The following is a 24,304-nucleotide window of genomic DNA, read 5'->3' on the forward strand; positions in this document are numbered from 1 at the left end:
GTCATGATATATAAAAGCCCAATCTTCTGAGGTGCAATGAAAAAATATTTTTATGTTTTACATATTTTCTCAGGCTACAAGTCCAAAAAGAGGGTAAAGACAGGCACCTTGCTTGAAAGAAGATAGTGATGAGATATTTAAATCATAGCATTAACAACTTGCACAGATTTAATAAACATAAACCAAATAGAAACAGAAGACGTCATACAACTTGTTGGAGACTGAGCAAATCCACAGTCATCATAAAATAACAAAGACATACATATTTGAAAACGGTACTGACTCACAATTGTATTTGTTTACCATTGTATTGCTGAGAAGAAATATATGTAGAAGAATGTGGATTGAAGAGGAGAGAGTCTATCTACAGATTTTCCATTATCCTCCTTTCTTTCTTTCTTTCTTTATTCATTTAACGTACAGCATTACACAAGGAAGAAAACTGTTATAACTACAGAACAACTATATATACAAATAATAAAGTACATTTTACTGGAATGACAACATTGTGTTACTGTCCTTATGTGTTTCCATGTCTCTCATCTCTGTTGCTCCCTCTTCTGATGCTGACCAGCCACTGTGCCTTTCTATTCATGTTCCTACTCCCCACCCCCCACACAGTTTTGTATCACCTCAGACCAAAGAATAAATAAAAACAAAAAGACATACAGAGGTACCATAACAGAGGTATTTACTGTCCAACAAAACAAATGAGAACCTCTACAACAATACAGCTTTGCTTTTCGATTTGAGTTACCGAATACCATACCTTTCATACCGGATAACGCGTCCCTTTGCATTGATGTATGCCTGAATTTGTCTTGGCATACTGTCCACTAGTTCATCAAGGTGATGTTCACACATTGGTGATTCGGCAGTCTTGCAGAGTGGTTGGTGGTTCGTGATGTCCAGGCATGTTCAATAGGGTTCATGTCTACTACTTGATACTCTAGTCGAGTGATATCATGATCAAGAAGGAAGACATTAACGAGAGCCACACGATGGATGCGCACATTATAGTACATTAATACAAATTACCCTCCAAAATGCTGGCAACGCAATGTGACAATGGGTAGGAGGACGTTGTCCCTGCATTGTACAGCCATAAACTTGCCCTGTGTGATGGCCCCACATATTACCACCCCAAAACATCAGGGAACCACCACCTTGCTGTACATGCTGGACAGCGTGTCCGAACCATGAAGCCTGACCAAACTGCCGCCATGAACATTGCTGAAGATCGTTAAGAACAAGGCTTATGCAGCATTCAACAGTGAAAAGAACTTTATGACAATCTGAAGAGGCCATTCAGTGTCACGTTGGACTGATCTGTACAGCGTCCCACTATGTTTAGGTTTGAGAGCTGGGCCTCGTCATGGACGTCGAGAGTGAAGTTGTACCTCATGCAACCTGTTTTTCACAGTTTGAATTGAAACGCAGAAACCTGTGACTGCCTGCTGAAAATCATTATTCAACATGGTGGCAGAGCATTCAAGGTTCCTCCGAGCTGAAATTCGAAAGTAACCGTTATCTTCTACAATCGTAATCCTTGGACAACCCATGTGAGGCTAGTCATCAACAGTTCCTGTCTCCCTGTACCGCTTCCTGTTCGAACCACATCACTTTAATTACAGCTCACACGTCGAGCTTATTGACAATCCTTCTTGACATAATGTGATTATTAGAGCTCTGTTTTTTAAGCATTAATAGGGTAGAATGCAAACTTACTGAAGTAAGTAACATTTATATACTAGCCTGGACCACAGTGCTGCTATGAGATTTGCAAAAATAATAAGGGCCTGGACGCTTAAAACACCTGCAAGTTATGTTACTCTCCATCACATTACAGAAGAGCGGGCTATACTACGCCTCCTACTTGGCAAATTACTTGCATTCTAGCCTATGAGTGACCAAGCATCCAGGCTCTAGTGATTATGCATACAGTAGAACCTCGATAATTCGAAATCGGTTAATTCAAAATCCCGCCTAATTCGAAGTAGCTCTCGTTCCTGGAAACATGAGATACAGTTTTGCATGTTATTTCAGTTTGTTAATTCGAAATACGGATAATTCGTAATTCGAAGTACAATGTCGGCCCCATTACCGAAATTCAGACTTTTAATTCGAAACTGCCTTTACATTTTAAAACAATAGTATGTTACAGAGTAATTTCAACTCGAAATTTATCCGCTCCGCGTCATAGAACGCGCGTTCCGGAACGTGGAGGGGTAGCTTTCCGCACTTACACTCACTTCGGTGGGTCTACAGTGCGCTTCATGATTGCTAAGTTGCATGAAATCGGAATTCTTGTGTGTTCAACCTTTTAAGGAACGCCGTAATATCACGCAACATGCAGTGTGCGGGAAAACAGAATCTGCGAACACTGGCGACGCCGACAGTTGACGAAAAAACGTGACAAATATAATAAATTAGTAGGCACCAAACAATATTGGCATTGCCAGTGAAACTGCATTGCTTTATTTTAATGCGAGCCCAAACGGTCTTATGGCTTTAAAGGAGAAATTGCCAGCCGGGAAATCGTACAGTGTGAGGGATGGGGGCCATAGTAGTGCGTTGCAATGCACATGGAAGCGAGATACTTTATCCCCTCATCATAGGAAACTTTGATAAGCCACAATGTTTTAAGAGCGTCGGGCACTTTCCATGCCAGTACAAAGCATCTATAATAAAAATGCAAACAGTAAAGAAATCCAAAAAATAATGCATTTGCACAGCGGAACCGGCATAATTTATCCTCGTCTTTGAATTATGCGATTTTTTTTTCTTTCGTTGCGTGAGGTTATGTTTGTCAGTGATTTATCCAAGTGAATTATTTGAACATTGTAAATGCACCTTGTTGGATACATTTCGGAAATAGTTTTTTCCATGGCATTTGAAAGGTTTAAACTGTGAATCGAAGTGATTGCATGTATTAATTGGTCTTAGAATACTTCGTGACGCGGCAAGTGTTTACATTTCTGAAGTACGAGAGAAGTGCCATGGCGGGAAATCGTACAAGGATAGAGTCATATGAAAGTTCGATTTTAAGGGCATCGGGTACTTTCTGTGTAAATACAACGCATCTAAAATGCATACGGTATAGTAATCCAATTAATAAAGCACTTGCACATGGGAGTGAGCATAGATTTCTCCTCGTCTTTGAATCGTGCTTTTTTTCTTTCTTTCGTTGCGTGAGGTTATGTTTACCAGTGAGATATCCAAGTGCATTATTTGAATACTGTACATGCACCTTCTTGGATACATTTTGGAAATAGTTCTCTTTTTTTTTTTCATGGCATTTGAAAGGTATAAACTGTGAATCAAGGTTAGATGTATGCTGTAACGGGCCTTAGAAAATTTTGTAACGTGGCAAGGGTTGGTACTTCTGAATTGCGAATTGGCGGTTAATTCGAAATCACGTCATTCAAAGTCCAATTTTTTAGTCCCAACGACTTCGAATTAACGAGGTTTTACTGTACAAGTTCACGTCAGACAATGTATGTCGTGCCGTCCTAGATGCTCACTACATCGCTCAGAACACAGCTCTAACGCTTCCACATCAATGTTACAACGTCACCTGGTCTGCATAGAACAGGCCAAAATAGCAACACCATTAAATGACACACAAGGGTGATGCAAAATACTTTTTGATGTGTGTATGACTTGATTTATCACTTGCTCCCACATTAGCCAAGTATTACAAAGGGGAGGAGTCAAGTGAATGGGTGTAATACTTACCACTCTCTCCATGAATCCAACAAAGCACCAGAATGCATCCACTTCATTAGTCATAAGACACAGGATAGGAGAGAGTAAATCGCTCATTCCTTGTACATAGCCAAGGTCGAAGTTATACATGACATAGGTCATGAGAATATCGTACAGGAGCTGAAGATTAGGGTTGTTCTCGCCAGCAAAGAAAGGGATGGTACGATCTGTCCTGTTCACGTCTTTCTCTGGAAAGAAAAAAAGAAAGAAAATGCTCTTATCAATTAAATACACATTTTTGTTTATTTTCTACTCTACATAAAATACCATGTTTGTTCACTACAGCCCAAGGAGTAACAAATTAAAACAAATCAAGCTGTTTGAGATACAGCAGTGTCTGGACAAGCTCTTCGTTACAGCAAATGGTGATATCAGCTCGGACGGCGGAGATGTCAATGTGCGGAAAGTTAGGAAGCAGCTCCGTGAGTAGGACTGCCAGGTCTTGTATTGGCTACCTCAGAAAAGCAAAGGGGCAAACCTGTATAAGGATGTACTACAGCCAACTCCTGAATATTTGACAAGTGACGAATGGAAAAAGGTAAATATTAGTGCTGTCGGGGCCATTCTGGGCAGATCAAGATGGTATACACAATAGACACTGTGAGAAAGAAACCCTTGGCCAGATCTTGAGACATTACTCACATGGTGAAACCCTGGCTTATGCTACATACCACCGAGTACATTCAATGATTGCCGGAGCTGTGCAGAAGAAACAATATTCTATCTTTGAGGAAATCCATGGATCTCGCAAAGCAGCAAAACTTGACAATCAATGTACCTTCCAAGATGACAAGGGATGGATAATCGAGCTGACAGTAAGAATGAACAACCACGTCACAAGTGGAACAACCAAACAAAGTCCATGATGAGATGTGTGCCATATTATAAGAAGTACCAGTTGGCTGATATTTCAGTCAATGAACTCAGGGTTGGAGGTATAAGGATCATTCCTAAACTAAGTAAAGGACTAAACAGCGAGGTCTTTATCACCCCACTAAAAGCTTCTGTTGCCATACAACAAAACCACTATATGGCTCAGTCCCTCGATTGTGAACTTGGCCAACAGACAATCTGACTTCTTGAATTTAGTTTCTTAATTCAATGACTTGATGTTTTATTTCCTATGATACTGTGTTTCTAGTATGTTACTCTTATTTAACCCTCACAGTTTTTTTTTTTTTTTTTGCTAGGGGCTTTACGTCGCGCCGACACAGATAGGTCTTATGGCGACGATGGGATAGGAAAGGCCTAGGAGTTGGAAGGAAGCGGCCGTGGCCTTAATTAAGGTACAGCCCCAGCATTTGCCTGGTGTGAAAATGGGAAACCACGGAAAACCATTTTCAGGGCTGCCGATAGTGGGATTCGAACCTACTATCTCCCGGATGCAAGCTCACAGCCGCGCGATTCTACGCGCATGGCCAACTCGCCCGGTCCTCACAATTTTAATTACCCATATGTCGTAAGGCTTTTAGTGTACTCTGACCATGAAGGCAGCCTCGATAGTTCAAGGAGTCTGGTATTAAATTAAATACTCAGTACTTGCATGTGGGCTGATTAACTGTTTTAAAATTGGGTCAAAGGGCCATTAACCCAGAAGATCACTGTCATACAAATCTGGAAAATTGGGAGACTCCTTAGGCCAGGGGTTCTCAAAACTCTTTTCTGTTCATTATACATTATCATTTGTAGCCTGCAACACATTACTTACAAGCTGGCAACAATCTGAGAGATTGCCTAGCACTTATGGGCAATGATAGAGTGATACACCTCAAAATACGGCGCAGAGTGGACGACTGATTTCGGATGTTAGTTTATTCAGTAAAACCTCACTAAGCATTTCTGCAGGGGACAAGGAAAGATAATGTCTTAAGCGAGAAAACGTACAGTAGAAGTCAGCTAAAACGAGTACGACATAACGAGAACCCCGTTATAACGACAGTTTTTGTCTGTCCCTTCAAAATTCCTATATTAAACTGTGTATTATCCTTCGGTTAGAGCAAAAGCCTATCACTAGAGGCATGATTTTTTCACATTAACTATAAACGCGACAAAAAATATTTTGAAGCGATTTTGCGATATCTTTACAAATCATAAAGCAGAGAGCATCCTCGACAATTGGAAGGAGACAGAGCGCATTTCGACAGCTTTATTTGAAGACTGAACGAGTTTCTTCAAATATTCGTACTTGCAAAAGTCTACATTATGTCCAGGGTTAGATGTTTATTTTTTTACTTTTACTGAGTGTGTCTCCGAACAGGTTTTCGGCATTTCCCTCAGGGCACTGTATAGTCACTGGGCTTTCAGGCAGGAATCGAAACTGCTCCTACTTAAGTCCGAAGTCTTGAAGCAACCTGAGACACATTCTCAACAATGACGCAGACATTCCGAGGCGTCTGCATACCAAGCCGACCAATCAATGGATTGAACAACGATTCCTTCAAGGAAGTATCAAGAAATATAAACAAATAAATGAACACAAACTTAGTATTTTAATATTATTATGTTATCGAGACCAGAACAGATGCTGCACCTTACATACGGTACATACATAAAGCCATGGGAGGTATTGGGATTGCCTATTACTGTGTTGGTCCTAATATAAGACTGGGAATTTCAAGTTTTTGTGTTAAAATGTTATAAAAGCTGCAGTCGTTTTATTTGCGCACGTTACATTTAAAAACTTTGTATCTCGCACTCGTACCGACTTGTACAGCGAGCGCGCTTTCCAGCCGAGTCCAGGGTCGCGAATAATAGTACTTTCGGGAATGTTAATGATATTTTTTCTCTTTCCAATTTGATTGTGTTTAATGACGGGCAGAACTAAATATAATGAATTCGAGAACTTTAGGATTGTTACTTTCGAAACCATATTCTCACGTTCAACATAACCTTTAAAAGTCGATGTAGCCTAGGCCTAATTTACGCGGTACAAGATTTCCATAAATTGACTAGGAACAGTATACCGGTGACCAAATTACAATGGAAGATTTAAAAAAATTATTTTGCCATCATGTTGGACGCTTTTGTATCTAATGTGCTTTACTTTATTAGATTAAAAAATGAAAAACTACTTGTGGTTGATTGTTTTTTGGCTTCGCGTAACGGGTATTAGATTTTTCGAAGAGTTTGGCTGATCAAAGTTGCTGAACTGAAAGTAGTTTTCAAAGGAATATGATGAAGTTTTCAGAGGAAACTGACAAAGATTCCCCGGTAAAACTGAATGTAAAGTTTCGAGATTTTAAAGTCGCGCATTGGTAATTAAAGTTTGAAGCAAGCCCCGGGGTCTAACTTGCCTGCCTCTCACCCGGAGGGCTTGAATTCAATTACTGGCCAGGTCAGGTATTTTTACCTGGATATGAGGGCTGGTTACATGGTTTGGTCATTCTATGATTACCTTTAATTGAGGAGCTATTTAATGGATATGGTGTATCCGGTCTAGAGAGCCAGGAATAATGGCCAAGAGGATTAGTCACACTGAACATGCGTCACCTCGTATCTGCAGACCTTCGGGCCGAGGGCGGTCGCTTGGTAGGCGGAAGGCCCATTGGGGCTGTAGTTTGGTTTAGGGGCGTTTGAAAGATTGTAGGTATACACATTTAATTTTTGTGATGTTTAGCCAAATTGTTCATTTGTTCCCGGATTTTCCGTTTTCCCGTGTTGTACTTTTTTTTTTCCGTGGTCCCTCAAAGAACAGAGAATCGAGGTTCCACTCTATATTCAAAATTTCTGTTGTACGTTCCGCCCCTTTACTAAAACAACAAAAATTCTGTGACGCCACACCATGAGGTGTAACACATGATCTTAGTCTGATGCAATACTGTTTACTCATTAAATCATACTAGCAGTTTCCCGCTGGCTCCATCTGCAATGTACAAAGTACGGTGTTGTTCGTTACTATCCTCACGGATGTATTTGCAAATTTTAGTTAATAAAATAATGCACATGATCTGCTGTGGTAATAGACTGTAATATTATGTCAACAAAACACCTGAAAATACATCACACAAAGAAATTGAATTAAACGTTCCTTGGAACAACACTACGCGCTGAACTGTTAAAAAGTCCTTCGTCATTGAAACAAATGTACTCGTAACTTTTCTCAGAATCTACCCATTTAAGTAGTTATTACCTCAAAAGAAAGCGCTTGATCCACTGAGTGTTTTTAGACCAAAACAAACTGTGTACATCAATTAGAATGAAAGATATGATGGCTTCAATGATAAAAAATGTTGAAGAAATGAGACATCAAATGGAATGTGCACTCCTAACTTTCCTCAGAGTCAACAAATTTGAATAGGAAGAGCTGAAATGAAATAGCTTGATCCACTGAGTGTTCTTAGGCCAAAATGAACTCCGTACCTCAATTAGAACCAAAGATATGATTGCTTCAAAGAGACAAAAAATTTAAACAATAAAATAATTTGGGGAAGGCGGAAGTTAAGTGATTTATAGTACCTGACGACATATGTGCGTGGATACCTTTCAGTTAAAAAAAGAATGAAGGAAATCGACCAGATAGAATGGCCAGACTGACTGACTTTAATTTTCATAAATTTTTTAAATATATATATAAATATATTCTGAGATTATACGTATAAACACACTTTTTTTTTTTTGCTACTTGTTTAATGTTGCACTAACACAAGCCAACCTCTGTTCATTTGTTTCTTGGTTCAAAACATGCCCCTCAGCTTGAAATCTGAATCATTAAAGTGGAGAGTAAAGTAGAAGACAACGTTTATAGACACAATAAGATATATGTTCTGAAAAGTAATGCCAGAAACCACAACAAGCGAGTTTTCACCATCAAGTAGACTCCAACCCAATTTCATTAACAGTTACTAAATACAGTATATGCTAACAAGTGTTAAAAATCTTATTGTGTTAAGATTCTTGCATTTCTTCAAACTTTTTCAGAGAAATGTTGGCTAACATGTTGTTCTTCTTTTCTTCATGAGGCCTCTAAATATTAGTTCTTAATGAGCGTCGACCTCTAAGATCTTTTGCTACCATGTTTTTCCTTCATTTCCACCTAGATATACCTGCTCCCTTGACAAAACTACAGATTGTTCTTACTGGGTCTTCCTGGATTTTTTCTCTCTCTACACCTGGTAGTCCTAAAGTGGAGAGTTTGATTCTACCCAGCACCTCACATTTGAAAAGTATGTGTTCAGCTGATTCCTCTGTTTCATTGCATTTCCCACATGTTGTCTCATATTACTCCAATTCTATGTAGGTGTTTTTTCAGATGGCAGTGTCCTGTCAACAGTCCTACTACCCAATTTATATTTTCTCTGCTGAGTTTCAACAGTTCTTTAGTATGCTTTTTGTTTGGTCCTTTTATCAATTCATTTGCAAGCCTGCATTCTGGAGTATTTTTCCAGTTTTCCGTTTGTTTCTTTTGTACCTATTTTCCTATGTAGCGTCGGGCTTGTCCACAGGAAATCCCGCATACAGGTTTTGGGCCTACAAAATGTGTTTCTGTCCCTTTCCTGGCCAGTTTATCTACCTTTGAGAGCTTCAGGAGAAGTTAGTGGGAATACCAGACAATTCTGGATATTATCCGGACTGCCTCTAGTGCCTTAATGGCCACTTGGTTGTCCGTAAAAATCAAAGTGTTCTTATTCCTACAGTTCATTTTCAGATTTTCTTCAAGATGTTGTAACAGCTATCATTTTGGCTTGAAAGACTGCACTGTGTCTGCCCAGGATCATCTGGATTGATCTCTCAGGTCTTCCCCCATTGATCCCTCCTCCTGTGTCTGGCTAACATGTTAACTCCCATGAGATTTAAAAACAATGCAAATCTAGAAGGCAGAAGCAGAACAAGGCAGTTTTTGAGCGTGCACCAATGCTATTTTGTTTTAATACAGCTGTAAAACGTGGCATGTGAGATCAGCATGAACACTCATGTCGCCTGAACATCTGAATTGCAATCTCCAGCTAAGTCTTTTACAAACCTCTATCATCATTTCCATGCTGTTCAGAATCTCTTTGTAATTTGTCCCCACTTCAAACCATGCTTGGATATGGGAGTTATTAAATATTATACTGTCATTTACAGAATCTGGCCAGAACTACTCCCCAATATGGAGGTTAGGATCATTAATCACTTGAACATCAATATAAAAAGTGTCCCTTCCAATTGCAAAATATTTCAGCTCTATTGCCTGCCGGTGATTGAATTCCTGCAAGTCTACTCTCCAGTGCACTTAAAAACACCAGCAAACCAGCATATTTTACAGGAGTTATGGATAATATGACATTCTTCTACTGAAGGAAATACTAAAATCTTCTCATGGGTGCTATCACTACAGAAGCTCTTCTAACTGTGGCTTTTGAAATTCTAGCATTGTCTCCAAACATTACATGAAAAAAATCATTGGTCGTGCATTTAAGAAGTGTTTGATTTCAAATGGGTTTTGCGCTGTACTGAGACAGTGACAAAGAAAAAAGTCCTAAACAGGGACTGAAACTAATCCTGAAATAATAAAACAGCCTATTTAACACAAATTATATATGCTGATTAGGTGGAACATCCTTTAAGGGATCCTCATTGAAATTAAAGAAGTGGCAACGAATCCGAAACATCTGTTTGTGATGACCGACTAAACAATTAAATGGCAAAAATTTATTCCTTATGCTTCGTGTGCTTGATTAATTTTTTGTTTTCATTTTCATTTTTGATTTCCCAGGGATCGGCTTACAATCAGTGTGTAATTATGATCAAATAAATACGGTATATACAAATCTCATTTGTTGCTTCGATGCAAAATTCATTCACAAATGTACATATTAACAAGTTTCTTGTAGATAAAACACACGTGAGTCTTACACATTTACAAACTGAACTTACATTGTTACTGATTCCTCAGTGGCAGTGGATTTTCGTTTTGGAGTTTCCAATGAAACAGTTCACACCAAACAGAAAGAAATACAGAAAGAATAACAACAACCTACCCTTTGCTAACATCTGCAAGGAAATGCATTAACCACAACTGGATATCAATTTCGTGTTCTTAACAATTTCTGCTTGGTGAATACGAGGTGCACTAGATGAACATTTAGAATCCCCAAATTCCTATATTACTCCTATCATGACTCCAGGTATATACAGTGAAACTCTGTTAAGAAGTTTTTCAAGGGACTGCAAAAAAAAAACTTCTTAAGCAGGAAACTTCTTAAAAGGGGTAATGCCCAAAAACTTATTCTGTACTTTGAAATACATGTGAAACACACAGCCAACAGATTTCCTTGTTTGTGAACAATACCGAAATAGGCTGATATATAAGAGCTGCTTACAGAAAGCCACAATATAAAAATTTGATTATCATGACAATATTTTTAGAGATAAAGTAAAATAATTGAACATACCATATTATAAATATATTTGATAAGAGAAGAGAACATATTAAGTTATATAAAAACGTTGCAAGGTTTGATTATTTTAGCAGGCAGAACCATGTCCTTCCACACTTCCCTTCCCTGCGAACTTACTCTCTCTGCTTCGCAACAAATTGTTTTGTAAGCGAAAACCAAAAACCCCATGGCACTACAGCCCTTGAAGGGCCTTGGCCTACCAAGCGACCGCTGCTCAGCCCGAAGGCCTGCAGATTACGAGGTGCCGTGTGGTCAGCACGACGAATCCTCTCGGCCGTTATTCTTGGCTTTCTAGACCGGGGCCGATATCTCACCGTCAGTTTCTCAATTCTAATCACGTAGGCTGAGTGGACCTCGAACCAGGTCCAGGTTAAAATCCCAGTCCTGGCCGGGAATCGAACCCGGGGCCTCCGTGTAAGAGGCAGGCACGCTACCCCTACACCACGGGGCCGGCTTTGTAAACGATGCCGGCTCGATTTTTAAAGCGTTCCAGCCACCCGCTCGACGCGGTAAAAAGTACCCTTAATTTGCATGAGGCTTTCTCCTGCACAATAGTCCCACTGAAAGGTATGTTTAAACTTTGCTACTGTTTAAACCATATTAGCAGAACTTACAATTTGCTGAAGTATTCCCTGCAGAAGCAGAGATCTCTTCTTTCTTCGCTATAATATCGTTCAAAGTAGACGGCGGCATCCCCAGCTCCTTTGCCAAAGCAACACGAGAAAGTGTAGATGACGCCATTTTCCTTATAATCTCCACTTTGTCTTTTATTGTTAGTGCCTTTCGCTTGATCTCTTTCCTCTGAGTTGCGCTCATTTTCACTTTAAAAAAAAAGCTTGTACGTTGATATTACAAGTACAAGTAACTTCACCTACTCCTATTCATACTAATTACGACGCTACACTATGCTTGGCAATCCGTAGCTTAGGCTTACAAGAAGCAAAGACAAGACGTGTACTAGTTTGTTAGCATGTGCTTTCTATCTTCCTCACACCCCTGACACCTGCTTCAAGGATAACGGCAGCAAATGGGAAATCTAGCAACTTACTCTTAAGAGATTCTTAGAACCTAGGCCTAAATCGCCCCTGCATAATCATGGGCGCCCGCAGGATCTTTTCCAGGGGGGGGCACATTAACAATTTTCTTGAATATAATATGATATTAAACAATTGAACATCATCATCTTTAGAATTCCAGGGGGGGGGGGGGCAAGTGCCCCCTCTTGCCCCCCCTTGCGGGCGCCCATGCCTGCATTCCTACTGGTTGTCACGGCAACGGGCGTAGTTTCAGGCTGTTTCACAAGTACCGCATGGCCAAGCCAGTATTGAGTTTATTTTCCCGCTTCAATCCTCTTCATGCTATAGGTAATGAAGAAAAGAAACACAGGTTCGAAGTTGGTAGAAATTAGTGCATGGAAATGTATCCGGGGTATTACGTGGGAGAGATCAAGGTGCAGTAGCAACGCTAGCACATCTAAACGTAAACAGTTTCTTTCCCCGCGAGAATTTTATTTGATGTCTCCTCATCCTTGTGCTACGTTCTAATAATGCGATGTAATAATTACAAGTGACACGATAATACAATGTTTAGCTCGTATAAAGGTAAAATTAAAAATAACTTTCAATTTTATGCCAACACGTGGTATTGCAATGCCTGTGTGTGCCTCCCTCAACACCCAGTTGGCTATCAACATTCGTTCAACTTCGTAAACGATCGGGATCTTTCGGTCGGCTGTTTGGCGGCATGTGTATCAGCTGGCTGCTGGCAAATCGGCTGTTTCCTGCATAGAGTCGCGAAGTTGTTTTTATTCACCTCACTAGTAATAGACACGGAAAATCTTATCAGTTTAGTTCAAAAACGTAATTTCCTCTACGGCAAGGCCCGCAAGTATTATTGCAAAAACGTAAAACAGAATGCCTGGAAGGAAATAAGCAAGGGAATGAAAAATCAGACAGGTTAGAATATTCAGTTTTGTGGTAGGTTAACAGTAATGTTGTGGGCAAATGCACTTTACGGTTTTTAATTAATGTTTAGGCCACCTCGATTAATGACTTCACCCTGTCGCGGCCCGCAAATTACTGCATTAAAGTTTTATCAAATCATTCATTGCGTACTTTGTTTCTTACGTAGAATCCCGTTCGATTTTATTCCGCTAGATGGAACGGTGGAGTGGAAATTTTGACTGTTGGTTCGATTCGATTCCACAAGTCGAGAGTGATCATCTGCTGTCCGTGTTGTCATAGCATGACGTCATATGGCCGTGGCAGGCCCGCACATGTTCCGTGACACCAGACACACACCGCGAGCGCGCGCACGGTCTAACACAGGGTGCAACTTGCGCGGAGACTGGAGGGTTCTAACCACGGGCTGCTTTGAGCGGACGTTTTCTATCTCAAGGGGCTCTAAAATCTGAACTGTTTAAGCGGGAAATATATTTACAACAGAACACTTTAAACGGGAAAAATATACATATGTCTTAATGCAACTGATCAAGGGACCAAGAATATCACACTTCTTAGGCGGGAAAACTTCTTATGCGGGAACTTCTTAACCGAGTTTCACTGTAGTATTATTATTATTAGTTTCCTCAGTTCATGTAAACTTATAGTAATATATTCCTTATAGTTGTTTAAGCTACGAGGGATTAATTAGGAGCAGGGTATATTTTTGTCTGCTGTAACACCCAACATCTTCTAAAAATTTGCAGGATTTTCTTTTTTTTTTTTTTTTCTTAACTCACATGCTGTAGAATTTTAAAATGGTTCATCACATCTTCAGTTCCTCCTTTTCTTCCTGAAAATCATAAGCCAGGTTGAAAATGGCCTAGATCCAGAACCATATAATAAATCAGAAAGATTCAGGAGCCTTCCTGTAAGAGAAAGAGTGTACAATATATAATGAAAGTATTAATTGTATTTTGGCTCCTGTACATCTTAATACAGCCTTCTCAGACAGCTTAATATAGGAGTGCACAGAGCACATTTGGATGTCATTCTGAAATGATGGCCAATTCAGAGGGGGGGAACTATGAAAACAGCACACAATATTACTCAATTTTAAGTACCGCATTTTTTCACGTAATTAACGCATATTTTTGACGAAAAATATAGTCGAAAACTGTGGATGCATAAGTTTTTCGAGGAATTCGGATATTAAAAAAAAATATTTACAATTCATTTACATTTAAAAGATACATCAAATATAATATACAAGCAATTGGTTCAATCGTCATTTGGCTTTAAATTCCAGTGTGAGATTTTTTTCTGAAAAGTCAAATAGGGTACATCAGGTAAGGTGGACACGTGGGTCTGAAGTACTGACACTGGAAAATATTCTTCCCGTTACGAGCTGACAATATGACCTAAAGTGAAATAACCGTGTACTAAAAAGAGTACAGTTCATGTAAGTACATAATAATGACATGCCGGTAAAAAAAAAAGAAAACTGTCCTACATGAGAAGGGCTGGGCATCGAAGGGGGAACCCCTGCTATTTCCCCAAATCGTTCGTATCCAATCTTGTACAAATGACGTGCCCATCCACCCTTTTGTTGGGTACGAACGTGGATCCCTCGCAGAAATTTTACTTTAGGCGCTGTTTTTTGTTTTTGAACAACATAAGGTGCAAGCTTTCTGCCATCAGCTGTTACAGCAAGCATTACAGTCTATCGCTCTTTTTCGCTTCCGGTAGCGCGTACGATAACACTCGATGTCGACTTCTTATAGATTGTTTGACTTTGTGGCATATGGAAACTGACTGGCGCCTGACCTTTGGTTCCTATTTCGGAGAGCAAATATTCCTTCACTTTACACATCTCAATGACAAAGCGATAAAAATCAATTACTTTTTGTTTGAAATCAATCGGCATTTTGTGGCATAATGGTGTTCTTCATCAAAGAGAAAGCCCCTTTCTCTTCATAAAACGAATCATCAAGCCTTGGCTAACCTTCAAATCCGAGACACTTATTCCATGTGCAGCAGCTACAGTATTTCTCATCCTTTAAAATATAGCATTTCATGGGAAACTGCATATCCAACGTTGCGTAACGAAATCATGTATTTAAGTACATACTCCTCTACTTTTGGAAACATGCCGCTTTTTGGCCCGCAACATGATTTGCGAGACTTGTTGGTCGCTTGAAGTGCACTTCTCTGTTACCACGGTAGCGCACATTGCATTCGAACAACGAATATTTATAGCCCGCTGCCCTATGTCCATATGTTTCGGCGTAACTGATCACCGCGAGTTTATATAATGCAGTATTATTCGAACACTTGCTCACTGTGGATTAACAAACAATTTTGAGATCAGAAAACGCATGTCCTGTACCCAAAACACTCGTAAAATATGTTTGTACCAGACTGGAATAGAGCATCACTAGTCATTTCTGTGCCAATTTTCTCACTGAACTAGTGCAGTGGTATTTCCTCCCGGCTGATAACAGCACGTTGCCCGGGATTTAGAATGCCCGGTTTTGCAATACGAAGGCTGCTACCTGAGTAGTTGACATCTTTTTTTCGAAATGCATCCAGAGCTGCGTGATGGATGTTCAAATACGTAAACTCTTTTTTTTTTATTGGACCCAAAAATATTGGGATGTGTAAATTATGCAAGGGTGTTAATTATGCGAGAAACTACGGTAAGATCCATCACCTTCAGGCTAGAGTTAAAATAAGAAGAATTAAGGAAAACAATTATTAAAGTAAGAAGTTGAATGTAAGATAGAGAGGAATAGGTTCAGGTGGTTTGGACACACCTAATGGATAAGCAATGAAAGGATGAAAAAGCAGGCTTTGGAACTGCAGGTAGAGGGGAAGAGAGGTCGAAGAAGACCAAGAAACAAAAGGAAGAGATAAATTTTGTGAAGAACAGCCTTAGAAAATGCAACACGGACTGGATTACAGTAGTGAATGAGGAGTGGTGGAAGAAATGAAAAAAGTGGAGAGGAGCCATATTAGCCCCAACTGGGAATGAACTGAACAAGGGAAAATGATGAATCTGCATTAAGTGGTGGAGTAGAGACAAAGGAGGACATTATTAAGGTAAGTTCCAGATTTCAAGTTCCCAAGTATTAAACAGAAATAAATAAATATTTGAGTGTGATTTGATAGAACCTGATGATGTTCTTTCAAGAACGAAACAAGTCATTCAATCTTAATTAAGTCGTTTCTTTTTCAGGTGTAATACCATGTTTTTTCTCTTCACGTAATTTATACATGTATTTACTCGAAGTTAGTTTTGGCAGACTGAGGAGCCTAACAGTTATAAATGAACTGAGTCGAAACTGAAAAGAGATACTGTCGTTTCAAACCTTAAAACAATATCGCGTAGCAGGCAGCGAGCAGAGAAGCAGAATCCGCTAACACTGGCGGAAAAGCGTAGCTCATATAATGAATTCGTATCCACCGAAAAATATCATCAAATATCATCAATGCCGATGAAGCTGTGTTGTTCTTTTAATGCCGAGTACCAACGGACTTAAGGGTTTTACAGGAGAGAAGTGCTTTGGCGGGAAATTGTACACTGTAGCACCGTAAAGTGTTGCAATGCAGATGAAAGCAAGAGATTTCCTACCCTCGCCATAGGAAAGTTCAAAAGAGATTTCCTCCCCTCGCCATAGGAAAGTTCAAAAAGTCACGATGTTTTAAGGGCATCTGACACTTTCCATCCAAGTATAAGGCATCTAAAAATACAAAAAGTACACTAACTCAATAAATAAAGCACCTGCGGGAGCCAGCATAATTTCTCCCCATTTTTGAATTGTGTTTTTTTCTTTTGTTGTGTGAAGTTAGGTTCACCAATGATTTATCCAAGTGCATTATTTGAATACTGTAAATGCATCTTGTTGGATACATTTTCAAAATAGTTTTTTCCATGGCATTTAAAAAATGTGAATCAAGGTTAATGGTACGTAGTAATGGGTCTTAGAATATTTTGGGACATGGCAAGCGTTGGCATTTCTGAATTATGATTTGGTGGTTAATTCGAAATCACATAATTCAAAGTCCAATTTTTGCATCCCAATGACTTTAAATTAACAAGGTTTTACTGTAAGTAAATATTGGACATCAATCGCATAGCAATATACAGTGAAACCTTGTTAACATGCTTTCCCACTTAGCACGTCATAAATTCAAAGTCCAGATTCTCATCGTTTCAATTTTTTTTTTTTAAATGCCTTATCGCGTCACAAATTTTTGCTGTTACTGCTTAGTACAATCACATTTTTTTCTAGCCTGAAAATGTTATTTGTCAAGGCTTGTGAAAGAAACATGATTTCCAACTTGGGTAAGAGCCATGGCCACAGCTGTATGATTATGGGTAAAGGCCTTGAATTTCTGAATTTCACAGGATAAGGTGAACCTTCGGGGATGTTCAGTTTTGCTTGCCGGTTAACAGCGAGATTGCTGAATAACACAGAGTGCTTGTATTATGCATTCCATTCAGAAATTAGAAATTTATTTTGTGTTTAGCTGTACAGTGAAGTGCAGCGAATATGTTACGTGATGGCCTATATCTGGATTAAGAACATACTCATGTGAAATTGACTAACGTGGTGCATATTTTTCTTGTGATAGCCTAGTTAGTGATTTGGAAAAAGTCCTGAAATTCCTCGCTTAATGAAGACAAAATTAAAATCTGTAGACTGGCATCCACATCATTACTGTAAGCGCGCAGAGTTAGAATGTTGAAACCCGCACCTTTGAGTTTCAACTCAATCACTCAAGTTCGTCAAAGTTCTTTCGGATTAAAAATAACAAACTCATTCCTCACAGTCGCACACGGTCGAGTGAAATGTACGAATGATAAGGACTGGTGCAGGGTAGCTGTTAGTGTTATAATGATTAAGTAAAAATTCATTGTCTAAGACTGTGACCAGAAAATATTTATTAACTCTTTGGCCCGAAAGAAAAGGCTTATACTCTGATATTTTTATGGACCCCCGTGCACGTTTACATATTTGCTCTCTTGTGTTTTTCACACCTTTTAATACTTTCATCTTTAGAAACGGTAGATACAGTTTTCACTGTACCTGCGGACACACAACTTAAAATGTCCTCATGTTGGAAAAAACCTGATCTAGAGTTCCCATATCCCTCTTGGATAGTTTTTATTTGTATATTCAGTATACGTTTTCTTGCGTAACACGTTCTTTCTAATTGGCCCCTGCAGATATGTCTTAACAAGGTTTTACTGTATTTAACTGGAAGACTTAGTCCCCATTTCTATCAAAAATGTTCTTGCAATTTTTTCTGTATGGCTTAGATAGATATCTACCTTTCACTACAGTATCCCATACTGAATTTCAGTGATTGGGAGGTAAAACAAGATTATTAGCCTTAAAGTCAGCGAGAGAGTTAAGAGTTGAGATGAGCTTTCCTTCTGATTTCTTATTTCCTGTGTCATTTTCATTGCAACAAAACCTTGAACAGGCATATCTTTATCTACAGTTCCTAGATTTCTCTCATTTACTATGTATTTCTAACAGTCCTGGAAACATAGAAATTTTACTTTGTCTTTTTTTCTTCTCTTGAGCAAAACCATTTAGCCTTCAGGCAAATGAGGAAATTTTTGTTACTGCCAATACACACCTATAAGACTTTTCCTATCCCTGAAGTCAGCAAACCTTTCTTCTTGTGCTGGAGAAATTGTTCGCCATTGTAGTTTCATCCTAAAATACTCTTCAGTTTTCTGTTTCCTCAAATTTTGACGATCAACACTCGTGGAATCCCAGGGATAATAACCCAGAAGATATTTCCACACCTCATACCGTAATCCAGGAGCTATTCCCTAAAAAATAAAAATACAGTGTTATACAACCGTTAAATATGTGAACTCACGAGATGCTACAATACATGAACAATACACTGCAAGTAAAGATGGAAGCAGATCCTGCCTTTTGTACCATCTGTGTCTGACGAGAAGTTGCGGCAGCTTGTAGGTACAGCACGAGTAACATATACTACACTCTTAGCTACAAACATTAGCCGTGACAGACAACGTGAGCTCTCTAAATCAATACTGTACATGTTCATTATCAAACTGTTCATTAAACAGTACATACAGTAAATGTGTAACTAAGGCACAACCACTCTGAAACTTCACAACGGCACCTCAATTCGAAAGAGTCACTGCAGACAGAACAGATGTTTATTGTCAGGCTTTGAGACTTAAGATGGGTGCACGCACGGCAGCCATGCTTACCCTTTGCACCTCTTAACACGCATCCACGCGAAAATATTTCTTCTTTTTAATGTGGTTTTTAGACATTACAATAAAACAAGAAAGCTAGCACAATATATACCGTTAATGCTTGCACATAATATAATGGTGGTGTTGTCAAGCAGTCAACAAGTTAGGGATTCATGACGAAAAAGTGACTCATCTGAAGCATCCCAAGCTAATTTAAACATATCGTGTTATGTACAGAATTTCAAGGCGCATTTGATGCCATTAACAAAAAGAATGTAAAAAAATTATTTAGTGTGAAAATGGTAATATAATGGAAAGTTACGCCAAATGCAAAAATCTTCATTACACAGAACTTATGTCATAACTCCTATTTTATATTCATTATTTTCCTAATTCTTTCATTGCTGGTAAAGAAACATTTCAGGTCGATAAGTTTATTTTTAAATTTAAATGATAACAAAACGCAGTATATGCATTTATTTTCAGTCATGTTCAGGGATTTTTATGTGCAGGCACGAAAATGTCAGTCGCTGACCAGCGTCTTTCTTATAGAATTTGCATGGGGGGTCAAAGCGAGGCAAATGGACTTCAGATATGGAAGTTATTTTTAAAACATCCCGAAGTTCCGATCTTGCTTAGTTCTTAATTTGTGACAGGCTGTCTGTCTGTATGGCTGATGTACCGGTAGTGATCTCCCAAACATGTGCTTTTAAAATTTCCAGACAGTCGCATGCAGTGCAGTGCTCATTTTGTCAGTAGTATATATAATAGTGTTTAAATACATATCAGTGACATATGTACAATTCTTGAGGGCAAGTGTATTTCGTTTGTGTGGTTCGGGAGTTCATCCTTGTGCGTAAGGACCTTAGTTTGAAGAAAAAGTGCATAAGGATCATGGCGTGGTTAAAGCGAAGGAAACGGTCTTCGGATATGGAAGTTATTTTTAAATCAAGTCCTTATCTCGTTATCTTAATTTATGACAGGGAGAACATCTCATTTGGTTACGTTTCACGAGTTACTCGGCTGGCTGGCCAGTAGGGATCTCCCAAACAGTGAGCTTTTAAATATACTGACAGCCATGTGCAGTGGTGTTCATTTAATCAGTATTATAAGATTTATTAAATAAAGATCAGTGATAAATGTATAGTTCTTGAGGACAAGTGGATTGTGTTTGTTGTGTTTGTGTAGTTGTGAGTTCGTGCTCATGAGGGGGTTCTTAGTTCGAAGAAAAAATGCAGAAGGATGTACAATGGATCGTCAAATTAAAAAGAAATGTTCTGTAGGTAATCACAGGGAAAAGAACGCAATATTATAATGAGTGTCCTGGATTATTTTTTAAAGACTATGAATGTGAGTAGTGCAGTCAGTGAAACAGCTAAAGCTACAGGTTGTTCCAGAAGAACAATTTATACTATAAGGAACACACACATGGTCCTTTGCAAACTCCCAGAGAGAAAAAAAAAAAAAAAAAGGACGACAGAAAAATGCAAGGAAAATTAAATATGATGAAATTGTGCAAAGTGGAGTGCGTCGGGTGGTTCACTCTCTTATTTGCTAACATACCGCGGACATTGAATGTGATTTTCAGTCGGGTAAATGGAGAAGATTCTTTGCCAAGATTTTCCAAAACTACTTGTATCGCTTCTTACATGATATAGGCTTCCATTTAGACGGGGTAATAAAGTAGCTTTCATTGAAACCGATGAAATTATTAATTGGAGGCACAGATATCTCAGGGAGATAAAACGTTTGAGGGCACAAAATAAAGCTATAATTTACACAGACGAATCGTGGGTAAATATTGGGCAGACAGTGACAAAATAATGGAAGGATACGACAGTGAAAAATGCACGGCAGGCCGCCATTGAAGGGGTAAGTTCGGGACTTAGGTCACCGAAAAGCCGAGGACCGCGATTCGCCTTAGTCCACATGGGTAATGAACATGGTTTGTTCCAAATGCTGAACTAACATATTTTTTGCCATAAAAACACGGCAGACGCCCACGAGGAAATGACTGGTGAAATTTATGTGAAGTGGTTTTCGGAGCAACTGTTGCCGAACACTCCCGAAGGTGCCGTGATCGTGCTGGATAATGCCGCTTATCATTTCCACAAGTTGGAACCTTTGCCGGTGGCTTCTTGGCGAAAAGATGACATTGTACAGTGGTTATGTAAAAAGCAAATATCTTCTGAGGACGGGATGCTCAAGCGAGAATTGTTGCACATCATTTCTTAGCATTGAGCTCTGTATGATAAGCAGAGAATAGATGAAATGGCAAAAGCGGCAGGTCGGCAGATTCTACGTCTTCCGCTTTATCACTGCAAGTTAAACCCCATTGAGATGGTGTGGTCCCAGGTAAAAAACTACATCCAGTATCATAATGTATCATTCAAGAAAAATGATATGGAAAATTTAATAACCGCTGCGTATAAGAACATTACAGTGGACAATTGAGCAAATTACGTGCAGGAAGTAAGGAAAAATTAAGAGATTTGTGGAAAGCAGACTAATTACAGGACAACGTCGACGATGAACGATTTTTAATAAGACTTTCTTCATCGTCCAGATCATCCTCAAGTTTATCTCCCAAGCCCGGTTCATCCAAAGCGGGAACATCAGGCCTTGCAGAAAAGACAGAAGGTGTACGTCCAATGTCTGAGAGCAACGACAGTGATTAAGGTATGTTGTATGTATTTTACCATCCTAAAAATATCGGTTTATGAATGAATGAACTTAAAATTACAAAATTACAAACGAAAAAGTCACACTCGAGCGTGATCTTCACGAGTCGATTTCGCAACAGCGCGCTCCATCTACGATATACTGCAATTTAAGGTTGGAACGCTCTATAGTGAACTAAGGGAGTGAAATCTGGGTTCACCGAAGTAGTTGTATGGAGTCTACATCTGTCATTCAGTCGTAACCAAGATAACAGTCTATAGTATGGGAATACCTGGGCACATGGTCGTATGTCGAATGCATACCTGATGCATGCATTTTGGGCACGTTGCAGTCTCATGCCTTGCTCATTATTGATATCAATAAAAACTGTATCACAGTATTCTAGAACTGGAAACAAAAGTGACTGAATGAGCTTTATTTTCAGGGACCAAGGAAGTATATTTTTAAACCGCTTCAGGAGATATAGGTTTTGATATATCATTTGGCACACTTTCGTCACATGTTGCGATCAGTTCAATGTTTCGCTTATAGCCACATCGAGATTCATAACTGTTTCACAATATGGAATAATGGTACTGTTTAGTGCTACAGGAGGAATTTTGTATTGTTTTAAGACGTGTAAGTTTTTTGAAGTGCCAATGATTATTGCTTGCGTTTTAAGAGGATTAATTTTGAGATTGTCGCTCAATGCAAAATTACTTATGCGACAAATATGCGTTAACTTGTTATATAGCACTGTGAATTTTATCAGTTCTTGAGTGGTAGTAGATCTGCAGATCATCTGCATAAAGATGATACTTGCAGTGTATAATCAATTTGGCAACATCGAGTATGTAAATTGCAAACAGCAATAAGTCCAAGTACGGGAACACCAAGAGGTTTGTTTAACCACTTAGATCTGTTATTATTTACTGTGACACACTGACAGCGATTTTTGAGGTACGAACTGAAAAAGTTTATTGCTGTCTTGCTGAAATTTAATGAATCCAATTTTGAAAGTAGCAGTTGAGGAACAACAGTATCAAAAGCACTAGAAAAATAGAGTAGAACCAGTACAGCCACTTGTCGAGTGCCCACTGCGTTACAAGTGATAAAGATCACTGCGTGTCGGATATAGTCAGTCAATTGCAGTAAGGCAGTCGTTGTGCTGTGTCCTTTCTTGAAACCAGATTGGTAAGGGTCAAGCAGTGAGTAGTTAGTCAAGTAAGGAGGAACTTGTTCATGTACACTCTAAATTGTTATAAAAACTGGGAAAAACAAGTGCATCTATTACATGGATAAATACCATATAAATTTGCCCAGGTACAATAAAACCTCGTTAATTCGAAGCCCTTGGGACTCAAAAATCGGACTTTGAATTACGTGATTTCGAATTAACAGCCAATTCACAATTCAGAAGTACCAACCCTTGCCGTGTTACAAAATATTCTAAGGCCCGTTACTGCATGCAGTTAACCTTGATTCACAGTTTATACCTTTCAAATGTCATGAAAAAGAACTATTTCCAAAATGTATCCAAGAAGGTGCATTTACAGTATTCAAATAATGCACTCTGATATCTCACTGGCAAACATAACCTCATGCAACGAAATAAAGAAAGAAAAAAGCACGATTCAAAGACAAGGAGAAATCTATGCTGGCTCCCACTCCCATGTAAAAGTGCTTTATTAATTGGATTACTATACTGTATGCATTTTAGATGTCTTGTATTTACACAGAAAGTACCCGATGCCCATAAAATCAAACTTTCCTATGACTATCCTTGTTCGATTTCCCGCCAAGGCACTTCTCTCATACTTCAGAAATGTAAACACTTGCCGCGTCACAAAGTATTATAAGACCCATTAATACATGCAATCACCTCGATTCACAGTTTAAACCTTTCAAATGCCATGGAAAAAACATTCCAAAATGTATCCAACAAGGTGCATTTACAATGTTCAAATAATCCACTTGGATAAATCACTGACAAACATAACCTCACGCAACAAAAGATAAAAATCACACAATTCAAAGATGAGGATAAATGATGCCGGTTCCCCTGTGCAAATGCATTTTTTTTTGGATTTCTGTACTGTTCGCACTTTTAGATGCTTTGTACTAGCATGGAAGGTGATTAAAACATTGTGGCTTATCGAACTTTCCTATGACGAGGGGATAAAGTTTCTCGCTTTCACGTGCATTGCAACGCACTACTATGACCCCCACCCCCACCCTTGTACGATTCCCCGGCTGGCAATTTCTCCTTTAAAACCATAAGACCGTTTGGGCTCGCATTAAAA

The 24,304-nt window shown here is 39.0% G+C and overlaps 1 protein-coding gene across 3 annotated transcripts in view; it reads right to left on the reverse strand.

Annotated features, from left to right (window-relative positions):
• The window catches only part of Tbc1d15-17 (TBC1 domain family member 15/17), a 115,687-nt gene that overhangs the window by 68,815 nt on the left and 22,568 nt on the right, over nucleotides 1-24,304 (reverse strand). For all 3 annotated transcript variants that reach the window (XM_067154061.2, XM_067154060.2, XM_067154062.2), the window contains 2 exons: nucleotides 18,740-18,938; nucleotides 3,739-3,956 (listed from right to left, as the gene is read on the reverse strand). In XM_067154061.2, the coding sequence (XP_067010162.2) occupies nucleotides 3,739-3,956; nucleotides 18,740-18,938 (417 nt within the window). The remainder of the gene's footprint in view (nucleotides 1-3,738; nucleotides 3,957-18,739; nucleotides 18,939-24,304) is intronic.

This window comes from Anabrus simplex, chromosome 9 (genome assembly GCF_040414725.1).
Source record: "Anabrus simplex isolate iqAnaSimp1 chromosome 9, ASM4041472v1, whole genome shotgun sequence".
Taxonomy (NCBI): domain Eukaryota; kingdom Metazoa; phylum Arthropoda; class Insecta; order Orthoptera; family Tettigoniidae; genus Anabrus; species Anabrus simplex.